This window comes from Anarrhichthys ocellatus, unplaced genomic scaffold, assembly GCF_004355925.1.
Source record: "Anarrhichthys ocellatus isolate YVR2014 unplaced genomic scaffold, GSC_Weel_1.0 scaffold1, whole genome shotgun sequence".
In the NCBI taxonomy this organism is placed as follows: Eukaryota; Metazoa; Chordata; class Actinopteri; order Perciformes; family Anarhichadidae; genus Anarrhichthys; species Anarrhichthys ocellatus.
In genome coordinates this window covers 6,199,072-6,218,742 of record NW_022280031.1, presented here as the reverse complement: position 1 = coordinate 6,218,742, position 19,671 = coordinate 6,199,072, and the positions used below count along the sequence as shown (strand labels likewise).

At 43.0% G+C, this 19,671-nt stretch overlaps 2 protein-coding genes across 4 annotated transcripts in view; one reads left to right on the top strand and one right to left on the bottom strand.

The window, feature by feature from the left end:
- The first annotated feature begins 234 nt into the window (after positions 1–234).
- LOC116397474 (msx2-interacting protein) lies at positions 235–17,776 on the top strand. Of its 2 annotated transcripts, none has more exons than XM_031873043.1 (15): positions 235–522; positions 1,781–2,095; positions 5,350–5,823; positions 5,944–6,098; positions 6,781–6,981; positions 7,132–7,283; positions 7,368–7,493; positions 7,595–7,708; positions 7,793–7,906; positions 8,009–8,109; positions 8,414–15,737; positions 16,004–16,072; positions 16,179–16,373; positions 16,462–16,620; positions 16,770–17,776. In XM_031873043.1, exons 1-15 carry the CDS (start codon positions 440–442, stop codon positions 16,899–16,901), a joined length of 9,714 nt encoding a protein of 3,237 aa, XP_031728903.1. In that variant the 5' UTR covers positions 235–439; the 3' UTR covers positions 16,902–17,776. The 2 variants fall into 2 exon arrangements, with proteins under 2 accessions (XP_031728903.1, XP_031728813.1); XM_031872953.1 differs by having other exon boundaries at positions 5,347–5,823.
- Positions 15,247–19,671, bottom strand: part of prkar2ab (protein kinase, cAMP-dependent, regulatory, type II, alpha, B) — a 17,958-nt gene continuing 13,533 nt past the window's right edge. Inside the window, exons 7-10 of one of the 2 annotated variants that reach the window (XM_031876841.1) lie at positions 19,494–19,568; positions 19,328–19,393; positions 19,020–19,158; positions 15,247–18,357 (exon numbers count right to left, since the gene is read on the bottom strand). In XM_031876841.1, the coding sequence (XP_031732701.1) occupies positions 18,242–18,357; positions 19,020–19,158; positions 19,328–19,393; positions 19,494–19,568 (396 nt within the window). In that variant the 3' untranslated portion in view covers positions 15,247–18,241. Of the gene's footprint in view, positions 19,159–19,327; positions 19,394–19,493; positions 19,569–19,671 lie in introns of both variants that reach the window. The other variant, XM_031876759.1, reaches the window with a different exon arrangement.

The window sequence follows — 19,671 nt, the reverse complement described above, 5'->3', positions numbered from 1 at the left end:
TATCCAACAGTGGCACGTTTAATGACGATTGGATCTCCTTTTCTGCAACTGGGATGTATTATAATCAAGAACATTGATTACCTTGCAGACAAAAAGCGATTGACTCCGCGGACAAACACTGCTCGCGGGCTGCATGCAGTTCGTTGTTTTATAATAAATCGCGTGCTCACTGTTGTGTGCATTCGTAACTGTCAAGCACGCGCTGCATACGAGCCCGGGGCCGCGCAGCTCGCACCCAAAACCACCAGGAGCGAGTCGCACGCGCGTACACGTGCATGGACCGAGGACGCATCAGCTAAAGCTAAACGGGCAGCAGGCTACAGGCCCAGATTATTCACGGAGTCCCCCGTCGTTCATTTTGTTCAGGCGGACCTCCGACCGGCAGGGATTAGAAACGTGCATGATCATATGAGTGTGAAGGGGGGAAGAATCGCGCAAGATGGTTCGGGAAACCAGACACCTTTGGGTGGGAAATTTACCCGAACATGTTCGAGAGGAGAAAATTGTGGAGCATTTTAAACGGTAGGTTACGCAAGAGGGATCCTCCGTTGGCCAAGCAGCGCGCGCTAGCTTCAGTACTAACGTTAGCCAGTTGCAACAGTCAGCCTGCGACTAATGCTAACACAGCTAACGTTAGCATTTCTTAAGTTTCACAAGTCGGGGTTTCCTATGTGCTGTATGTACTGTGTTGCAGCACAGCTATATTTGTTGAACTGAAATTTTTGGTATGGAACCACTCAAGTGTAAATGGTTACCGTTAATATAAATTGGCCAACTTTTGCTAAACCCAGTGGGCAAGTAGCTCGGTTTTCTAGCCACCGAGCTACCACCCAACCAACCCCATTTTGTGAGAAGTCGAGACGTTTACATGATCAGTACGAGCCAAAAGGCAGCTAACGTTAGCTGGACAGCAGGTCAAATAACATGAGATGACTTGTGCTATTTTAGCCAGTGGGAACGTGCGACTCGTGACGTTATTTCTCTGATCAACCGTGTTTGAGAAATATTAAAATGTGAAGAATCAAAAATCTGCGACGACCAATAAACTCACCGAGCTGATAACGAATGTTAGCAAGTTGTTGATCAGCTCGACGTCGGTAGCCATCACTATTGCTTACTTAAACTTAGCTAACGTACACCGTGTTGTTTTCAAATAGGCCAATTTACATGTAAATTGCAAACCAGGTTTTGCTCCCCATAGCTAGTACCCAAGTGTTTGAATATAAAGCGAGCTAAAAGCATAAACGTGTATGCTTCCCATTGTTTGTAGAAGTAATTTAAACCCATATAGGCTAATCTTAATCGTTTTGCTACGTTATGTAATGGCCCCTTAACTCAACAGGCTCACATGCAACACAACACAGAGGAACATTACATCCAGTCGTAGTTTACGAGTCCTACTGTGGTACAGCCTTACTAGCTAGGGGTCTTGTGCTTTTTATAGTTGTTAAACACTGATATTTGACATGTGAGGTCCCAGAGGGATCTTTGGTTTGTTTGGAAACCGTAACACTCCCAACATTACTTGTAACATGAAGTGTAGTCATGAGCATAACAATTGCTGACACTGTTCAGACAGTTTTTTGCTGTTAAGTGGTCAAAAAAGAAGCATTAATGTTAAGTTACTTTGGTAATTGGAGGTAAATAATTTCTCTTTGTACCACTGCTTCTTCTGCTCTCCATTTACCAGGCTCTGGCATACAGAGAAATGGCTACACTTTCTCTACTCTTAGACGGTGCATGTGTAATTTCCTCTTTGTTTTCGTTGTAATTTCCACAGGTATGGACGTGTGGAAAGTGTTAAAGTCCTGCGGAAGCGAGGGTCAGAGGGTGGTGTGGCAGCCTTTGTGGATTTTGTGGATATCAAAAGTGCGCAGAAGGCTCACAACGCTGTCAACAAGATGGGAGACAGGGACCTTCGGACTGACTACAATGAACCTGGGTCAGTCCCTAGTGCTGTTCGGGGCCTTGAAGACAGCTCACCCTCGAGCAGTCGAGACGTTACAGCATTCACTAGGGGAACAGTTGGTCCAGTGTTTGGCCCACCTGTTTCCCTTCACACCAGAGAGGGACGTTATGAACGGAGAATAGATGGGTAAGTGGACACGGCCTCCCCATACAATCCCGGGGAATCTAGGTATTGGATAGGTGTAAAACCGTAACACATAGTGGGGTTATGTGTGAGGGATAGATGCCTCAAGGGTGTTGCACAAAGGTAATTAGGGATCGTTCCACTTTTCATCATAATTGACTCGCCTTTCCCATGGGAGCTAATTAAATTAACTACACATTATCATTTGGTAAGTTAACTATAATCAAGGTTTGACATCTGGTTTGGATATTACATCTGTGAGGAATATCCTGGTGAGTTTTGGATTTATTACATTTTGTGGGGAACTACCGTGGGGATCTTTTGGATACTTTTCAAACATTTTCCTCCTAAATATGGGATCTAACCTCGATTTTACTTGGAATCGCTTGAAAGTGGAAGTAAATCCCTATTATAAAGGATGTACTTTTCTTTGAAGAATCTAGTCAGGTAATATATCATTATGTCAAGGATCTCCCATCTCGGGTGGTCAGTTTTTTTTTCTTGTTTTTTTTTTTCCCTCTTGGCTACTGGCGATGGATGGACTAATTTTACCATTTTTTTTGCATCTGTGGATACAGCTTGTTCTGGATTAAAGTTTTCAACAAGTGGATGGAAGAACTTCACATTTGTTACACATCACAAGAAAGACCGATGTAGTGCATATATTCTAGGCTATCTCAGTCATTTTAGGGTGAGATTAACTACATGCAATAACCAATTTATGTCCCAAATACGGAAGCTATTACAAGAAGACTTTGCAAGACCACGGAGGATCCGAACAACAAGATTGTGGAGCTATTCTTGTTTAGGATTGATGGCCATGAAGACGCATGAAGACAGCCTAGTTGGGATGTACCCTCCAGGGATGTACGCACATCCATGTTGGATGTACCGGTACTGATGTGGGCCCTAGTGTGGATAGGTGTAGCAACCATTTATCTGGATTACTCGAGTGGATGTAGCTGTGTAAGGCCTCAGCTCGATGAGAAGAGCACTTTAGAGTATGTTAAAGAGAGCTGAAGACAACGTTTACCAAGTAACTTGAAATGTTACTGCCAAAAGATGAAGCCTTCCAGTATGTACACCCCATAAGATCCTTGGATTGTGGAATTAAGATGCCTGTGAGCCCACGAGGAGTTTATATACCGTGATCATAGTGTCTGCGAGTCTACACGCTTGTATGATTTTTAAACTACTTGATATTATCGGTGGAACGTAACTTTTGGAACTTACTGATGTACAAGACAAGATTGATCCAGTTGGATGTATCTTCCATTTGGGCACCAACTTACTCTATAGTCGACCTGGAATTCCCTCAATTACCCTGAAGTTCATCATATTTTTTTAAAAATCCATATTTATTTATTATGGTCTTATGTTACTGTAGTTTTTTTTCTTTTTTCTTTTTTTCTTCTTTTTTTTCTTTTTTTTTTTTTTAAACATGTCCAGAAATCCATAAAGAGGTCCATTTCTGTGATTGTTTTGTTTTTTCCTTTTTCCATCCAGTGAAGAGAATTAAGTAGCCTAACTGTGGATTATACATCAACAACCTACTGGCCTGGTGCTCCACAGTATTTGAAGATAACGTGCAGTGCGATTCAAGAGATCCGTTTTTGCCTAATTAGATCAATTGATTTTTCCCCCTTGGTTTTTTATTCGGGCTCTCACATTCTGATCCACCTAGAATTTATTTGGATTAGTTTCGGTTACTTCTTTCCAAAAAGGTTGGTATTGCTCTGCCCTCTGCATATTTTCTTTCTCTAACATTCCTTAGTGCTTTGTCTAATATTAGGTTTTGCACTGCTTTTAGGGAAAAGATTGATTTGATGCAACAGAGGAGAGCATCTGTTTTATAAAATGCATATATAATACATATATGTAATTGTCATTTCTTTATGAAAGTGCCTCTTTTTTTCCAGCATCACATAAATACTACAGAGTATTATTTTCACATTAAGTACATCTATCTGAACTGCATGGCATTTTAAATTTCAGTACCACTGAACTCCTCGATGGGAGAATTGTACGGTTGAATATTGAAAAGAAATGTTTTATTTTTAATATTTTTTTTTTTCTTACCAGCAATAGTTCATGAACAGTCAAACTCTGAAATCAGCTCCCCTGGACACCCAGAGCAGCCAAATGTGCTTAATGTTATTGCAAATTAAAGTAATTGAACCACACTAAGAACAGCATTTCAACATTGCTTAATTAATTACGTGTTCGTATGAGTACATCTTCATAATGAAACACAGAAGGTAGTACTGACAGTCTGGGGCGGCTTTGTTTCACGTGACTGTTTATGAATTTACAGTATAGTAAAGTGTGCTTGTTTGCTGTCAGAAAATGAAATGTAATTTTAGGCTGCTGACAGTTTAGCAGCGCCACAAAAGTAAAGTCAATTTTATTTATATAAGCCCAATTTCACAAATTTGCCTCAAAAGGCTTTCCAATCGGTACAGCATATGGCACCCTCTCTCTGTTAACCATAGTCTGTGTGTAATAGTGTTTACAGACAGTGCCAGCATTTGATAGATTCACCCCATTATGTCATATCTTAATGAATCAAACAGTTTGACCTATTTGTTGTGTTGTGAGGAATTCTTTTTCTAATCATTGGAAATGCTCCTCTTGTGCTGAAAAATGAGAAAACAAATATATACAGTATATATGTATATATATCAAAAGTTACATGAATGAAAATATGCAACTTTTGTTGTGAAACTTGTGGCTGAAAAGTTAAAAAGCAGTTCTTTATAGTTACTGTGAGGAACTTTTAATTGGTTATAAAACAGTCAATTTAACACTTGTGCCTCTTTATGACCAACATAAGTAAATAAGACCAGCCCACCACGGACAGACCCAGAGCCGGCTACTCTGCTGCCTTCGACCAGCAGTCGAAAGTGAAAGTTCCTCGTAGTAACTTTTATCAAAGTTGAGCACTTCTGTTTTCTTAATTGATCAACTGGAACCCAATAGAGGGGATCAGTGACCAAAAATTGACAGAGACAGACTAATACATTTTGCTACAGCAAGAATGAAAGGATCTCTACATTATTAAGTATCAAGCTGCACAGCTTGTCTGGCCTCCTCTCAGCTGTGTCCTTGCTGTACCGACCCATTTCGATTTTTGCTGTTGTGCTCTTAAATGTCATATTTTATTAGGAAATTGTTGTTGTTTTCTCGACATTTTTTTTCCGACATCCTCATAGTAATTCCCTTTTCCTCCTCTCTACCCTGTTCTTATTTCACAGTAGCACAGAAAGCCGTGAACGTGCGTATGACCACAGCCCGTACGGACACCATGAGCGCAGTGGCACTTTCGAAAGACAGCGTCACTACAACGCAGACTATTACCGTGATCGTTCCATGTTTGCTGCTGCTGGTCCAGGAAGCAGTGCCATCGGGGGGAGCTTTGAGGCAACAGACCCACATTTTGACTCTAGAATTCGAGACCCCTTTACTCTGACTAACTCTACACGACGTGACCTATACAGAGATGACAGAGGACGACGGGTTGATAGAACCTACCATCACCGCCGGAGCCGATCATCTCATTCCTCACAGTCGAGGCACCCTTCCCCACAACGGACCACGGGACAAACCCCCAAAACGCCTCATTCCCCTAAAAGAGCTCCTTTGTCCCCCGGGAGAGGTCCACGATCTCGATCCCACAGCAGATCTTCAAGCTCCGATTCTGTCAGCAGCACCAGCAGCACGGGCAGCGGCAGGTGTGACATTTATGTTACGATGTTAAAGCTTCATGGGAAACATGAATGGGTACCAACAAATACTATTTCAACTCAGACCGACAAGTGTCTAATCATTGTTCTTCTTTTTTGTGACGACAGCGATTCAAACAGCAGCTCCAGTGATGGTTCTCGGGCGCACTCTGCTCAGTCTTCAGCTACACACGCCCCGACTCAGTCTTCTATGGGGCTTGACTCCGATGAGCCACGCAGAAGCTTTGGAATTAAAGTGCAAAACCTACCAGTGCGCTCCACGGGTGAGTTTCTACATGTCAAGACTCTCCCACAGAGTCATACCAACAACCACTTTTACCTCTCGTACTCACTCAGAAGTATCAATACATTGTCATGTCCTGAAAGGGCTAGAGAACACCATCTTATCCATAAAATGTATAAATTTATTTTGTCAGAACTTGGAAACAAAGTGGACATAAGTGCACACATCATCATGTAGCTAAAACAAATCCAAATTAAGTTGCACAGGTGATCATGTGACCATGTTCAGAGACTTGGGTTCGGGTTCCTGCAAATGTGCATTTCTGTTGGTGTACAGAAATCTTATTTTAATCAAATTAACTTTGTGTTATGGACTTGAGGATGGAGACCTGAACCGCTGTTGAGATTTCTAATGCTGATTATATACAGCAGTAGTCTCCAATCATGCCGTTGAAAGCCATTATCTGTTTAACACTTATTTACATGTCAAGGGATGGTAAACTAAATTGTACCTGCCAAGAATGTTTTTACCAACTAAAGTGTACACGCCATTAGTAGCATATTTACCTACTCCTACAAACATTTAAATTCTTTATTTTTTAAAGGTACTACATGAAATGTACACTAAAGAGGCAAAATGTGATATAACGGTACAGGTTTTCAGTACTCCTTTTGAAGATAAGCATTGGATAGTAATCTTTTTTTCTTTTTTACCGTCCACAGACACGAGTTTAAAAGATGGACTTTTCCATGAATTCAAGAAACATGGGAAAGTGACCTCAGTGCAGATCCATGGAGCTTCAGAAGACCGCTATGGTTTGGTGTTCTTCAGGCAACAAGAGGATCAAGAGAAAGCCCTCACTGTCTCCAAAGGAAAGCTCTTCTTCGGCATGCTTATCGAAGTCACGGCCTGGAATGGCCCAGGTAATTAACAACAAATATACAAAACAGCAGTGTGATGAACACTTGGTGCCAACAAATGAATTCTGAAAACATTATTACATAAAACTGTGTTTTTGTGACATTTAGCAGCATGTCAGTACTGTTAATGATAAACCTCGTCCTTCCCCTCAGAAACGGAGAGTGAAAATGAATTCAGGCCCTTGGATGGGCGGATAGATGAGTTCCACCCAAAGGCCACAAGGACACTGTTTATAGGCAACCTTGAGAAGACCACCAGTTATCAACAACTCCTTGACATTTTTCAACGCTTTGGAGAAATTGTGGTATGCTACCATCTTACTGTACTGTAAATTGGTACATTTTACGTTTGATACGGGTCTCTAATTGTCCTGTCTTTTCTCCTCAAGGACATTGACATCAAGAAAGTAAATGGAGTTCCCCAATATGCCTTTGTGCAGTATTCTGATATTGCCAGTGTCTGCAAGGCCATTAAGAAGATGGATGGAGAGTATCTGGGAAGCAACAGACTAAAGGTAGTGTTTTTACAGTTAACAAGAGTATCATTTCTGCTCCAAGTAGGTTTTCAATGTATTCTGTGTATATAACACAGCGGTTGTTCTCTTTCTCTTTGAAGCTTGGGTTTGGGAAGAGTATGCCCACGACGTGTGTTTGGCTCGATGGTTTAGCAACCAGTGTCACAGAGCAATACCTCACACGGCATTTCTGCCGCTATGGACATGTAGTTAAGGTAAGGTGTTGTATTTTCTCTTGCTTAAGATGTAATGCTGTATAGTTTACACAACTCTAAATGTATCGTTTTGTCCTTCTGTAGGTTGTGTTTGATAGATTGAAAGGGATGGGCCTCATCTTGTACAACAACACAGATTTTGCTCAGGCAGCTGTAAGGGAGACCAAAGGTTGGAAGATTGGAGGCAATAAAATAAAGGTAAACAGTAACAATTATTGAGTTTGTTAGTGAAACGTATTTTTCATGTGTGTATGTATGTGTATTTGTGGACAACTTATTTATTTAATTTATTTGTTAAAGGTGGATTTTGCAAGTCAAGAGAGTCAGATGGCATTCTACCGATCTATGCAGGCATCTGGTCAAGACATTAGAGACATCTATGAAATTCCTGCTGAACGACGGTAAATTCCCCATAGTTTGAATTGCATGCATGAGATATTGACCACAGTTGTATATGCATTTTTGAAATGTCAGAAATTTGTCAATTGATAAAATTGCTATTTCAAACCGTTCTTTCAAATTGAATCAACCCTGATAAATATGTCTAATGTAAAGTGAAAATCTTCAGAATAACAATTCCGCAGCAAAATATTTTAGCCCCGTTTCCTAATCTGAAAGTGACTGTGCTACTTTATGAAAGTTAAATTATTTAGTTTAACAAATGTCATTGCTTGTCTCCTCCCATTCTCTCCATTCGCTCTACAGAGAGGAACGCAGACCCCCATACCATGAATTTCCTACAGAAAGGGCTTACTATGAGAATATACGAGCAACCCCTGGCATCTATCCAGAGGAAGCTCGAAGAGACTTTGCTGCTCGCAGTAGAGAACGTTTTCCTGAACTGGAAAACTATCAAGGAGAGCACTTTGACCCACGTTATCATGAAGACCCAAGAGACTACCGGGATTACAGAGACCCCTTTGAACAAGACATCCGAAAATACACATATATTCAAAGAGAGCGAGAAAGAGAGCGAGAACGTTTTGAGGCTGACCGCACCAGGTGGAGCCCTTCCCATCCGAGGCGACCTGTTACTCCTACAGTATCGCCTTCACCATCTGAGCGGGTTCCCAGAGACCCAGAACGTCGGGTTTACAGCCAGTCCTCTGAGCGAAGTGGTAGTGTGAGTTCAATGTCGCCACCACACTTTGATAAATCTGAAAAGACCCTGCTGGAAGTTGCCACGAAGAGTGATAAGACCAGCCAACCAGATCGTGTGGCAGGTGCTGAGAAAACCAAACGTGCAAAACGAAAAGAGAAAGGTGACAAAGACAAAGCTGAGAAGATTAAATCAAGGAAAGCAAAGGGGCAATCTCCATCCAATCCTCTACCTGAACCAGAGCTTGAGACAAGTTTAGATGGAGGGGCTGGAAGAGGACGGGGATCAGACCAGGATGCTCATGAGAAGCAGAAAAGTAAAGGGGATGGAGAGTCTCTTACTGGAAATCAGTCGTCAACTGCTCATCATGACTCTGTAAAAAGTGAAAGATCTGAAATGAGTAAAGGTGAGAATTCAGACTTGGATGGAAAAAACAGACTCAAGAAACATCTTAAGCCTGACGTTGGAAATGATGGGAAAGATTTATCGGTGGATTCAGATCGCCTTGCTGCAAGAAAAAGGCGCTTTGCTGATTCCGGTGGCAGGACTATTCGTCAGAAAAGAAGCAGGCATGAGGAGGAGGATGTTTTTCCCGCTGAGTTTGGTGCTGGTGCTACATATTCAAAAGAGTCGGACACCGACAAAAACAAAGATTCACAACGGAGAGATTCAAGACTCAAAGCTGAAAAAAGTGGCACTCAGAAGGATAGTCAAGAGGACCTTAGAGGGCAAAGAGAGAAGTCGGAGGGATCTTTGGATCCACTGGAGTCAAAACGACATCCAGGGCACACTTCATCCCGAAGGTTTTCCCATGAAGGGATTCCAGACCAAAGCAGTATAAGAGAGCAAGAACACCTCGCTGCTTTCAAATTTGGTGCTCCGAATGCTGACTCTGACAAAAGTGGTAAAAACAAGGAAGGCTATGTTGATATTGACCTCTCTCAGAGTTACCGCAAGCAAATGGAGCAAAATAGACGGTTGCACCAGCAGCAACAGCAGCGTGAGTCTGACAAATCTGACAAACCAGGAAGTCCTCTAGGAAGTGAAGCAGAGGACTTGGAACATCGCAGTCTTGTGCATGAAGTTGGTAAACCACCTGAGGATGTCACAGATAATTTCCCATCTCACAAACTAAAGAAACTAGACCTCTTTGAAACTGACCCAGGAATTAAGAGGGAGCGAGTCTACAGGAGCTTTCGTCAAAAGAGTGAAGATCCTGACTGGAACAACATCTCTCCAGGACATCAGCACTTCCCTCACCATGTGGATGAGGACTTCGTGGACCCTTCTCAGAAAGAGTTATGTCTAAATGAGGAAAAGATTCACCCAGATCTAGAGCTATTGGTCAAAAGGACACATAACACACAGGCAAACAAGCCAAACACTCCTTCACTTAGTGTGGAAGAAGAGCAACAAAAGAGATGGGAGAGCAGAGTTAACAAAGACTTGTTACCTGACCTGAACCTTTCTGGAAGTCTAAGTAAGAACATTCACAATCGCAAGCGTTTGGAATATGGTATTTGGCATGACTTGGAGCCCGGGGAAGTACGATCCGACTCTGAGGAGGACCGAGAGAACAAACCCCACTCTCCCATGCCGTCCACATCTATGCCTTTTACCGAGAGGCCAAGGGTTGACAGGTTTTCAGACCCCAAACTAGCACATCTTGAAAGAAACAAATTCTACTCCTTTGCACTTGATCAAACTATCACACCTGATACAAAGGCTCTGCTCGAACGTGCAAAATCTCTCTCCTCTTCAAGAGAAGATAACTGGTCATTTTTGGATTATGATTCTCACTTTGCAAGTTTACGCAACAGAAAGGATACTGAGAAGGTAGAATCAGCACCGCGGCCGACACCTTCCTGGTACATGAAAAAGAAAAAGATTCGAAGTGGATCCGAAGACAAAGTTGATGACAGGAAGGAGGAGCCTAAGCCAGAGCAGCAGGAACGCAGGGAACTCTTTGCCTCACGCTTCCTTCACAGCCCCGTCTTTGAGCTGGACTCTAGGCGACTTCAACACTTGGAACGCAAACATGAAGAACCTGAACATACACAAAACCAGCAGCCTGGTCAGCAAGGGACAGGAGATGGTGAACTTGACACAGGGCCAGTTGTCCTTTTCCATAGTCGTTTTTTGGAACTCACACGACTGCAACAGCAGAAGAATAAACCCCATCAGCTACAAGAGGTAAAAGTAGAAACAGTGCCCATAGATGAGATTAAAGTGGAAAAGGCACCTGTTGAAGAGCAACACGCTTTGCAGTCGCCTGAAACAATGGAATCTATCATGGAGCCAGAAATTAAACCGATCAGTCCTGCTGAAGAACTGATCTCTGAACCCAGAATCACACCAACTTCTGTAACCCAATCTGTGGTCAAAGAAGAGAAATGTGTTGCGTTAATCCGAGCCCCTCTATTTACCCCTGTGTCTGTCATAAAGGAAGAGATAAAAGAAGAGGTGACAGAAAATGAACCCGTCATACCCATGCACCACCCATTACCTGAGGCACCATCTGACACTGAACCTGCACAAATGGCAGCACCTGAACCCAGTTTTTCAGTGTATAGATGTAAACTGTCTCCATCTGAAGGGAAATTGGATATTACTGAGGATGTAAAACCTCTCTGTATTGAAAAACCATGCCGGCGTGATTCTCACGATGAGTTTGTTAGCATTTCAGAAGCAGAGCTGGATCCTGAGACAACACAACCAGAAGTGCCTGAAGCTGCTAGTCCCACACCACCTAGTCTTCTAGAGGAAGAGAAAGAAAGCCACACTGTTTGGAAAGCAGAAGCAGAGCCCGAGGTAGAGAGAAAACTTCAAGTTAGTAAATTGCAGATGCCCATTGATAATGACACAAATGACGAGCCAGTCTCACCTCAGAAAGAGCATAAAACAAAAGAAATGAAAAATAAAAAGTGCAAACAGTCACCTGCTCAAGTTTCTCCAGTTCCCATCATATCGACACGCAAGAGTGAGCGTATTGACAAAGAGAAGCTGAAACGTGGATCATCCCCAAGAGCTGAATCAAGGTCCACAGGCAAATCTCCTATTCATGGATCAGAAGCTGATATGTCAGAGCCGGGCATATCCGCAGGCAGAGCAAGACGAAGGAACGTTAAATCAGTGTATGCCACTCCAGTTGAAGATGATGCGCCAGTTCGTTCTGGAAAGGAAACGGAGTCACCGCGCTCTGCGCGAAAGCGAGCTACAGATAAAGATGCAACACAACAGAATATCGAACAGGATCCACCTGCCCCAATCCCTACAACTAAACGGGGACGTCCTCCCAAGAATCGCAGACAAGGCGATGAGAGTTCAACAGTTAAAGTCGAAAAATCTAAAATGGACAATAAAGATACAGATTCAAATGAATCCGAAGGTGGGGAACGAATCCCAAGAGTGTCAAAAGGAAAAACATCCCCTCATGGCACAAAGAGTTCATTGAATCCAATGTCAACAGTCCTAGGATCTGGATCAACAAGGAAAGGGGAAAAAATTGAGGTGGCTGATGATGATCAGGAAATGGATTTCACAGATGAAGATTCCTTGGCTTTGCAAGATTCATCAAGTTCAAGTAAAGAAGAACCAACTATAAAAGTTGACCAAAAGAACGAGGAGAAAGACAAACAGGGAAAGGAATTGGGCAGAAATAAAGATGTTTTCCATGAAAAAGCTTGTGAAGGTAAATCAAATGGGGAAGAGACGGATTCCCAAGTCTTAGAAGAGAAACCCACCCTGGAAAAAGACAGGATTGTTAGAGGAAAGACCAAGTTGACAAGGACTCCCAAGTCTCCTGTTCTTAAGAACCTCAAAATCAGACTGAATGTGACGGAGGTGAAAGATCTTCTTCAATTAGGGGATGATGAACAAGAAGATTCTTTAAAAAAGTTAAAACCTGGTGACCAGAGTGATCATGTTTCAAAGTCTACTAATACCGACAAAGACGAAAAAGAAAATGCCACTTTGGAAAACAAAGAGCTTCTGGAATCGCCAAAAAACTTAATTTCACAGCTGGAATTGGAGCAGGCTCTGAGGAACATTGCTAAACTTACAGATCCAGCTTTCCCAACAGAACCATCGACGCAACCCGTCCCGCAAACAGAAGTGAAAAGTGAGCCAGAGGAAGAAAAGCCTTCCAATCCTGCTAGCGAGACAGAACTCATGGCTGCTATTGACTCCATAACTGCCGAAGATGGAACTGTATCATTAGCTCCAGCAGCTCCATTAGCTCCATCACCTCCATCAAAGGCAGATGTAGGTTCAGAACCTGAACCAGACTTGATTTTGCCTGCCAAGGAAAATGAACCTCAGACAAATATACCTGCTGTACAGGAGGAGGCTGTCTTATCTGCCACACCCAAAAAGGGCAACAAGGGAAGACCTAGACGTTCTAAAGTCCCAAAGCAAGTAAGAAAAGATTCAAAGGAAGGACCTTCAATCAGTGAGGAGTTGACGACTCCTTTAGCAGATAGCCCACCTTCCAGTGTAAAGACTGTTCCTGCAACAACTCCATCAGCAGCAACTACTGGGGTTATTACTTCTACTACATGGAGGCCAGAACCAGAGCCTTTAGCTGTCAAGGTTTCAGATGTAAACGCAGAGTCCGAGTCATCTTCTGAAGAACCGATTCAACATCTTAAATCTGTTAACCCCCAGTCTAAGAGTCAAATATGCCCAAAGCCTCAACAGGTGCCACCTGAATGCATCTCCCCTTCCCTGTCTCCCCTAGCCAACAGGCCAAATATCAGACCCATTCAAACAAGCAGAATTCCTGTTTCTCCACCAGATTGGCGCCATCAGGCTAAAGAGATGGGAGTCTCCTCTTTATCTCTCATGCCGTTGGCGTCCAAGGAAAACCAGCCTTTACCCTCCGACTCTGAAAACATGGATATAGATCATGGCACAAGTGACTTGAGGCAGATTCTTATGAAACATAAAAATATTTCGTTGCCAGGCAGTAGTTCTATTCCGAGTAATCTACCCACCCTGCGAGATCAGAACCCCTCTGAAAGTAATACTCAATCAGCTGTTGTGCCAAATAAGTCACCACTTTCTGGCAGTGGGATGGCAGCTCATCCAGCTCCACCTATTGTTCGAGCTCCAGCCTCACTATCATCTCCTGAGACTAAGTCTGTGATCTCTGTCATTGCGTCCACTGCAACCTCTGTTATCAGTCGTGTTTGCAACCCTCCTGAGCCTCCTGAGGACAAAGTAAACATGAACATTGGAAATCCCTGTGTTGACATGACTCTACCCAAACCAGCCTATAGGCCCAGCAAAGACGATGCTGGATCATACCACGGACCATCTGTTGGTGATGGAGGCGGAAGTGCTGCACGCTTCATTGTCGAAAGCCCGACTCTTGGTACAGGGTCTTGTCCAGGTCTGAGAGTAAATACTTCTGAAGGAGTGGTAGTCTTGAGCCACTCGGGCCAGAAAACAGAGGGACCACAGAGGATTAGTGCAAAAATAAGTCAGATCCCACAAGCAACAGCAGGTGACATGGAATCTCAGCAGCTGGTGTCCATGCCGCAGATAAAACAGGAAATGTATGGTCATTCTCATTTAGGACTTCAGAAGGGGCCTTCATTGCAGACAGATCACGGGCATCCTGGTAAGACGCAGTCAACTTTGTCTTCTATTAAACAAGAAAGCAGTGGTTTGGAAAAGATGGAATCTACTTACCAGTCTGGACCTCAAGGAGTAGTGAAGCGTCTCACACAGGGTAGCCAGCAAGTAATGAGTTACCATCAAGATTACATGCCAATAAAACATCAAAAGAAAATGGACAATGCTGATCCTCACACTACGGATGGAGCTAAACCAACTTGGACCTCTGCTATAAGTCCTGCAATTAGCCCCCATTTGCCCTCTCCACCTGGCAACCATGTAGGATTTGTTACAACGGCTGGTGACAGAGCAACCTCCCACATCAGTGGGATCAAACAGGAGCCGCGATCCCCTCGCAAGTCAGGTCATCCACACACTCAGTTTACTAAAGTGTCCTCTCCCGTAGGCTCGTCGTCACCTAAGGGCCTACCAGTGATGTTATCCACTGGCCTTCCTGCCATGCAACAGTTTATTACCGGTGTACACCATGCAGAGCAGTCGGTTATCATGCAACCTCACAGTGTGCCCGGAGGCTTGGGACGGATGTCTCCTCACCGCGTTAACCAGTCAATTCCAGTGGGGCATCTTGTCCAAGGAGACGTTCGGGTCAATACTCCCCCTCTCTCTGTGATGAGCTATGGGATGCACAGTGAGCCTCTCCCCTCTTGGTCTGGTCCCATGCAGTCACGGCCCACCTCACCCCAGCCTGTCGGCAGAGACAAGGTTCTCAAGGTGAACCCCGGTTCTTTGAGGGGTCATGACGGGGAACAGGAAGAAGCCAGACGCTTTCACCAGGCTTCAGGAAGACAGTCTGCTACACAGTTAAAACCGGAGGCTATGCAGTCAGATCCTCGCGGGCCTCTGCGGACCAGTGTCCCGTTAGAAACGTACATGGCACAAAGAGATATGCGTGTCCTCTTGCACCAACAGGGAGAACGATTGGCCACTGACTCTCATTCTGGACACATTCAAGAGACCCTTCCCTCCTCTTCTACATCCTCCAGCCTGCCCGTATCTTTGTCTCCAAGAGCACATGTTCTGCCTAAAGGTGTGTCTGAGAAGGATATAACCAAGCCATTAGAGGCAAAGAGACCACACTCTCCTCTTCCTAAAGATGGAATGATGGCGATCAGACAAACCGGGCAAGCTATGGCATCTCCCCAGAGAGTTCAGCTAATGCCACCAGGATCTAGTGGCTCATTCCCAGAGTATACTGGGATGTACTCGAACCCGAGAGGCATCCATTCTCAAATACCAGAGACGTCTCCTGTTGGACTTAACCAGCCACCACTGACCGTCACACCAACCATGGTGAGTTCACTGCACTTAACACTCCAGTTTAGTAGGTACTCCTAGCTAAAAGTAATGCAGTCCTTGAATAAATCCTTCCAGCATGAATGTTATTCGGTAATGTTCAGTTTTGTTTCGAGAGCTGTAGATTTAACTTCATGGGCATTTTGAAAGCTGTGGTTTGTGGTGATAAGCGAGGCTGCCAATAATACATGCAAATGTGGGTTTATATTTTCATATTGGAGAAACTGTTCCTGACGCATTACACTATTGTCTCGAATCCTCAGGGTGCAGACCCCCAGACAAAACCAGATGGCAAGATGTCGCAGCCTGTTAATATGGTGCAGCTGCTGACGGTAAGACAAAACTTCTCCGTATAAATTGTGTTCAGGGTTGTGTATCTGAACAAGAGCTGTCTTTGTCTGACATACTTATCTTTTGTTTTGTCTCACATTTGAACAGAAATACCCTATTGTGTGGCAAGGCCTGCTGGCACTGAAGAACGACACAGCTGCAGTCCAGTTGCATTTTGTGTGCGGTAACAAAGCTTTGGCTCATCGGTCTCTGCCGCTTCAAGAAGGAGGCGCGTTGCTTAGGATAGTCCAGAGAATGAGGCTCGAGGCTTCACAACTAGAGAGTGTAGCCCGGAGAATGACGGTACGCGTGCTTGTGTCTTACTCCCGTTGAGTAATTTTTCTGTTTCATTAAATGGAGTCTAACAACATTTACATTGTTCTCCCTACAGGGAGACACCGACTTCTGTCTTCTCCTCGCTTTGCCTTGTGGACGAGATCAAGACGACGTGCTGAACCAAACTCAAGCTCTTAAGTCCGCTTTCATCAACTACTTGCAGGCAAAGTTGGCAGCTGGTATCATTAATATCCCCAACCCAGGTTCCAATCAGGTGAGACACGACTGCTAGTGTTCAGGTTCTTAATATATTTAATAAGGAAATATACATACAAGTTACATTAGTGAAAATAATCTCACAAACAATGCACGTAAATTATTGTAATTATAGTAATTGATTGTTTTTTTCCTCTGTTTTTCCAGCCTGCCTATGTGCTACAGATTTTCCCACAATGCGAGTTTTCAGAGAGCCACTTATCTCAGCTGGCCCCCGACCTTCTCAACAGGATCTCCAGCATCTCACCACACCTCATGATTGTCATCACCTCTGTGTAACCGTCACTGCTGGAAGCCGTATCATCAATGGACGTTCTTGCGGATGAGCCTCAGGAAACCAGAGGAATAAGAGAACTTGTTTTTTTTTTTTCCCCCTTGACACAATGGGAATGTGTAGGATGATACCCTATCAACGTTTTTTGTTTTAAGTCTATTTTTTCTTTTGTCACTCCCGTCGGGTGTTTTGGTCTTCCTCAAAAGAACTCGGATCGACAAACCAGTATCAGTCTTATTTGACCATTTCTCTGCTGTATTTCTATTTATTGGAGTTTTATTTTAATGTTCGAAGATGCTCTGAAGAAAAAGAAATCAGGATGTTTGGTGAACGAGTGACTATCTTGGTGGCCTTTTTTCTTTCATCTGTCTTTTATTGATTGTCATATTAATTTCTTCACAAGGGTGGATCATAGAAGCCTTTACACCGCAATGGCTAAAAAGACATTTCAACATGTCATTTTAAATAATTATGTACAGACTATCTCGCCCAGGCTTTCTCTTAGAGGAGGAATTAAGTGTAAAACTCTGGAGACCCTGTAGAGGACCACGGTCGTTTAACCAGCTCTGCTCTTTTCTCACAATACTGAAGCAGCACCTGCCTTTGCAATGAACAAGCTACATTATGATTTGGGAGTTTTTGAATACAGGACTTGTAAATATTTTAAATATTTAAACTTTGACAATGGAACTTGGACAACTTAACAGAGACTTGAACTCTGGGACAAACCCGAATGCAGAGTGTGAGATTTAGATGGATATCCTTGATTTTTGGGTGTAAATACTTGTAACACAAGAAGGTTGGCGAACTCTCCCGTGGAGTCTGCTGATTGCACTTCATATTTTGTAACTCAAATAAAACAAACTCAAGAAAACTTTAATATTTAAGACATAATCCTTTGGTTTTTTTATATCATGTGTTTTATTTGGTAAAAATGTCTTTATATTTTTATCGAGCTAAACCTTTAATGCTCGAGACGTGCCGGTTATTAAAAACCAGGTTACATTTCATACAAAGGTTTACGTTAACATCAGAAGGGGTTGTTAACAGTGTGTTGAGTTCAAGAGACAAATGTTACGGCACTTTGTATTATAAAATAGTCGAGCAGGGATTGACCAGCAGAATAACGGCAAATAAACATGAATTCTGTTCAGGTAAACAACTATAAAACGGTGGCAATCGAATTGTCTCTGTTGCATAATCACCTGCTTATTTACATAAACAAATTTTGTTCCAATGTATTGGATTTGGATAGTTAAGTAACTGGGCTCTGTGTTACATTTACCTCAAGGGGAGTTCACTATGTACTTAAATACTGCTTTATTTTGAAAGTACGTGTCCTGTTTTAATCTACACTAGAGCCAAAAAGTGCCGCCCGCTGTTCTTCATACTGGGAAATGTTCCTCTTCATGATGTCCATACAGGGTCCCAGCAAACGCTCAAAGGCCTGGATGTCAATTACTGAAAGAGAAAGTAAGATGTCATCCGGCATGCTTCTGTTTTCCTGTCTGACAGATTAAGTAGAGGAGTTTTGAAAAAATAAGTGAAACCTTCTAAAAACAGACATTGGTGCTCAGAGTTTTTGAAATGTTCAGTCATGTAAAGACTGGAATTTAGGAGAGTGCTGTGATTTACATTTAAGTCTTATTGGAGTCTGCTACAAACTCGGTACAAAGAGCGTGTTTCAATAAACTATTTGATGTCAAACCGGAAGTTAAAATGAAAACAGCCATATTATAATAAACAGTATATTTAGAAGATATTTTAATCATGAGGCTCAGTGGATATGTTTTTAATCGCAGTAAAACAGGAATCCAGATTGATTTTATCGATTTGTTCAATCTGCTTCTGTCAAAATGTATCCTCTGTAATTTACTGCAAACTGTACAGCTTTAGTCTTTGTCCACCGCTTCACTGAAATTGAGTGTGAAGCTTTGACATTGAAGGAGATTTTAGATGTCAGGAGGCGGAGCTAAACTGGTGGGCCCCGTCCCAGTTTAACCTCATGGTCACACACATTGCTTGTGTTAATATTTGGTCAGGTACTGTGACTCTTGGCCCCGTCGACCGCGGACTGGTTGTGTTACGCCTGACACAAGGAGCAACAAACACCAGTGTCTCACCTAAACATTTGGTTTCTCCCACAGCATAAACTGATGCTGCACGAGGTTTGTTGGTGACCAATGCCAGCTCCCCAAAATACTGCCCTCTGGAGCAGCGAGCCACCTCGACCTCTATGTTGTCCTGCTGGCCGGCCTTCGCCTGTAACAGACAATAAAGAAATCTGTGAGTCCTGCAGTCAGTTAGTACAATAACATCAGACATACAAAAATATTCTATTTACTTAATGGAAAAAAAATAATCAAATTGACAGATAAGAGGGTAAATGATGAACTAAAATAGGCTCAGTTGTGATATTGGACACACTCACTTTGCTCTTTATCATTATCTTCACCTCTCCTGATTCCACGATGTAGAAACAGTCGGCCTCCTCCTCCTGCAGGCACAGCAAGGAGCAGAAACATTTATGAAGTCTAACCTGTTATTGATTAATGCACAGACAGCCAAAGATACAGTGCTGAATGTCCCAACACTACCTGCGTTATCAAGCGCTCTCCATCTTTGAACACTCGGGCTCCCACAACATCAACAATCTTCATCCTCTCAGAGAGCTTGTGAAGAGAAAATGAAGCATGATGTCACTACAAATACAAGTATAAGTGTGTGTATATACAGTTGTGTGAAAAAGTGTTTGCCCCCTTCCTGATTTCTTAT

Bases quoted from the DNA above. Each gene is read 5' to 3' on its own strand.
- LOC116397474 (XM_031872953.1), top strand. From the start codon at position 440: ATGGTTCGGGAAACCAGACACCTTTGGGTGGGAAATTTACCCGAACAT. The intron at 6,982-7,131 runs GTAATTAACAAC...CCTTCCCCTCAG, and splicing joins CACGGCCTGGAATGGCCCAG to AAACGGAGAGTGAAAATGAA. The intron at 16,621-16,769 runs GTGAGACACGAC...CTGTTTTTCCAG, and splicing joins CCAACCCAGGTTCCAATCAG to CCTGCCTATGTGCTACAGAT.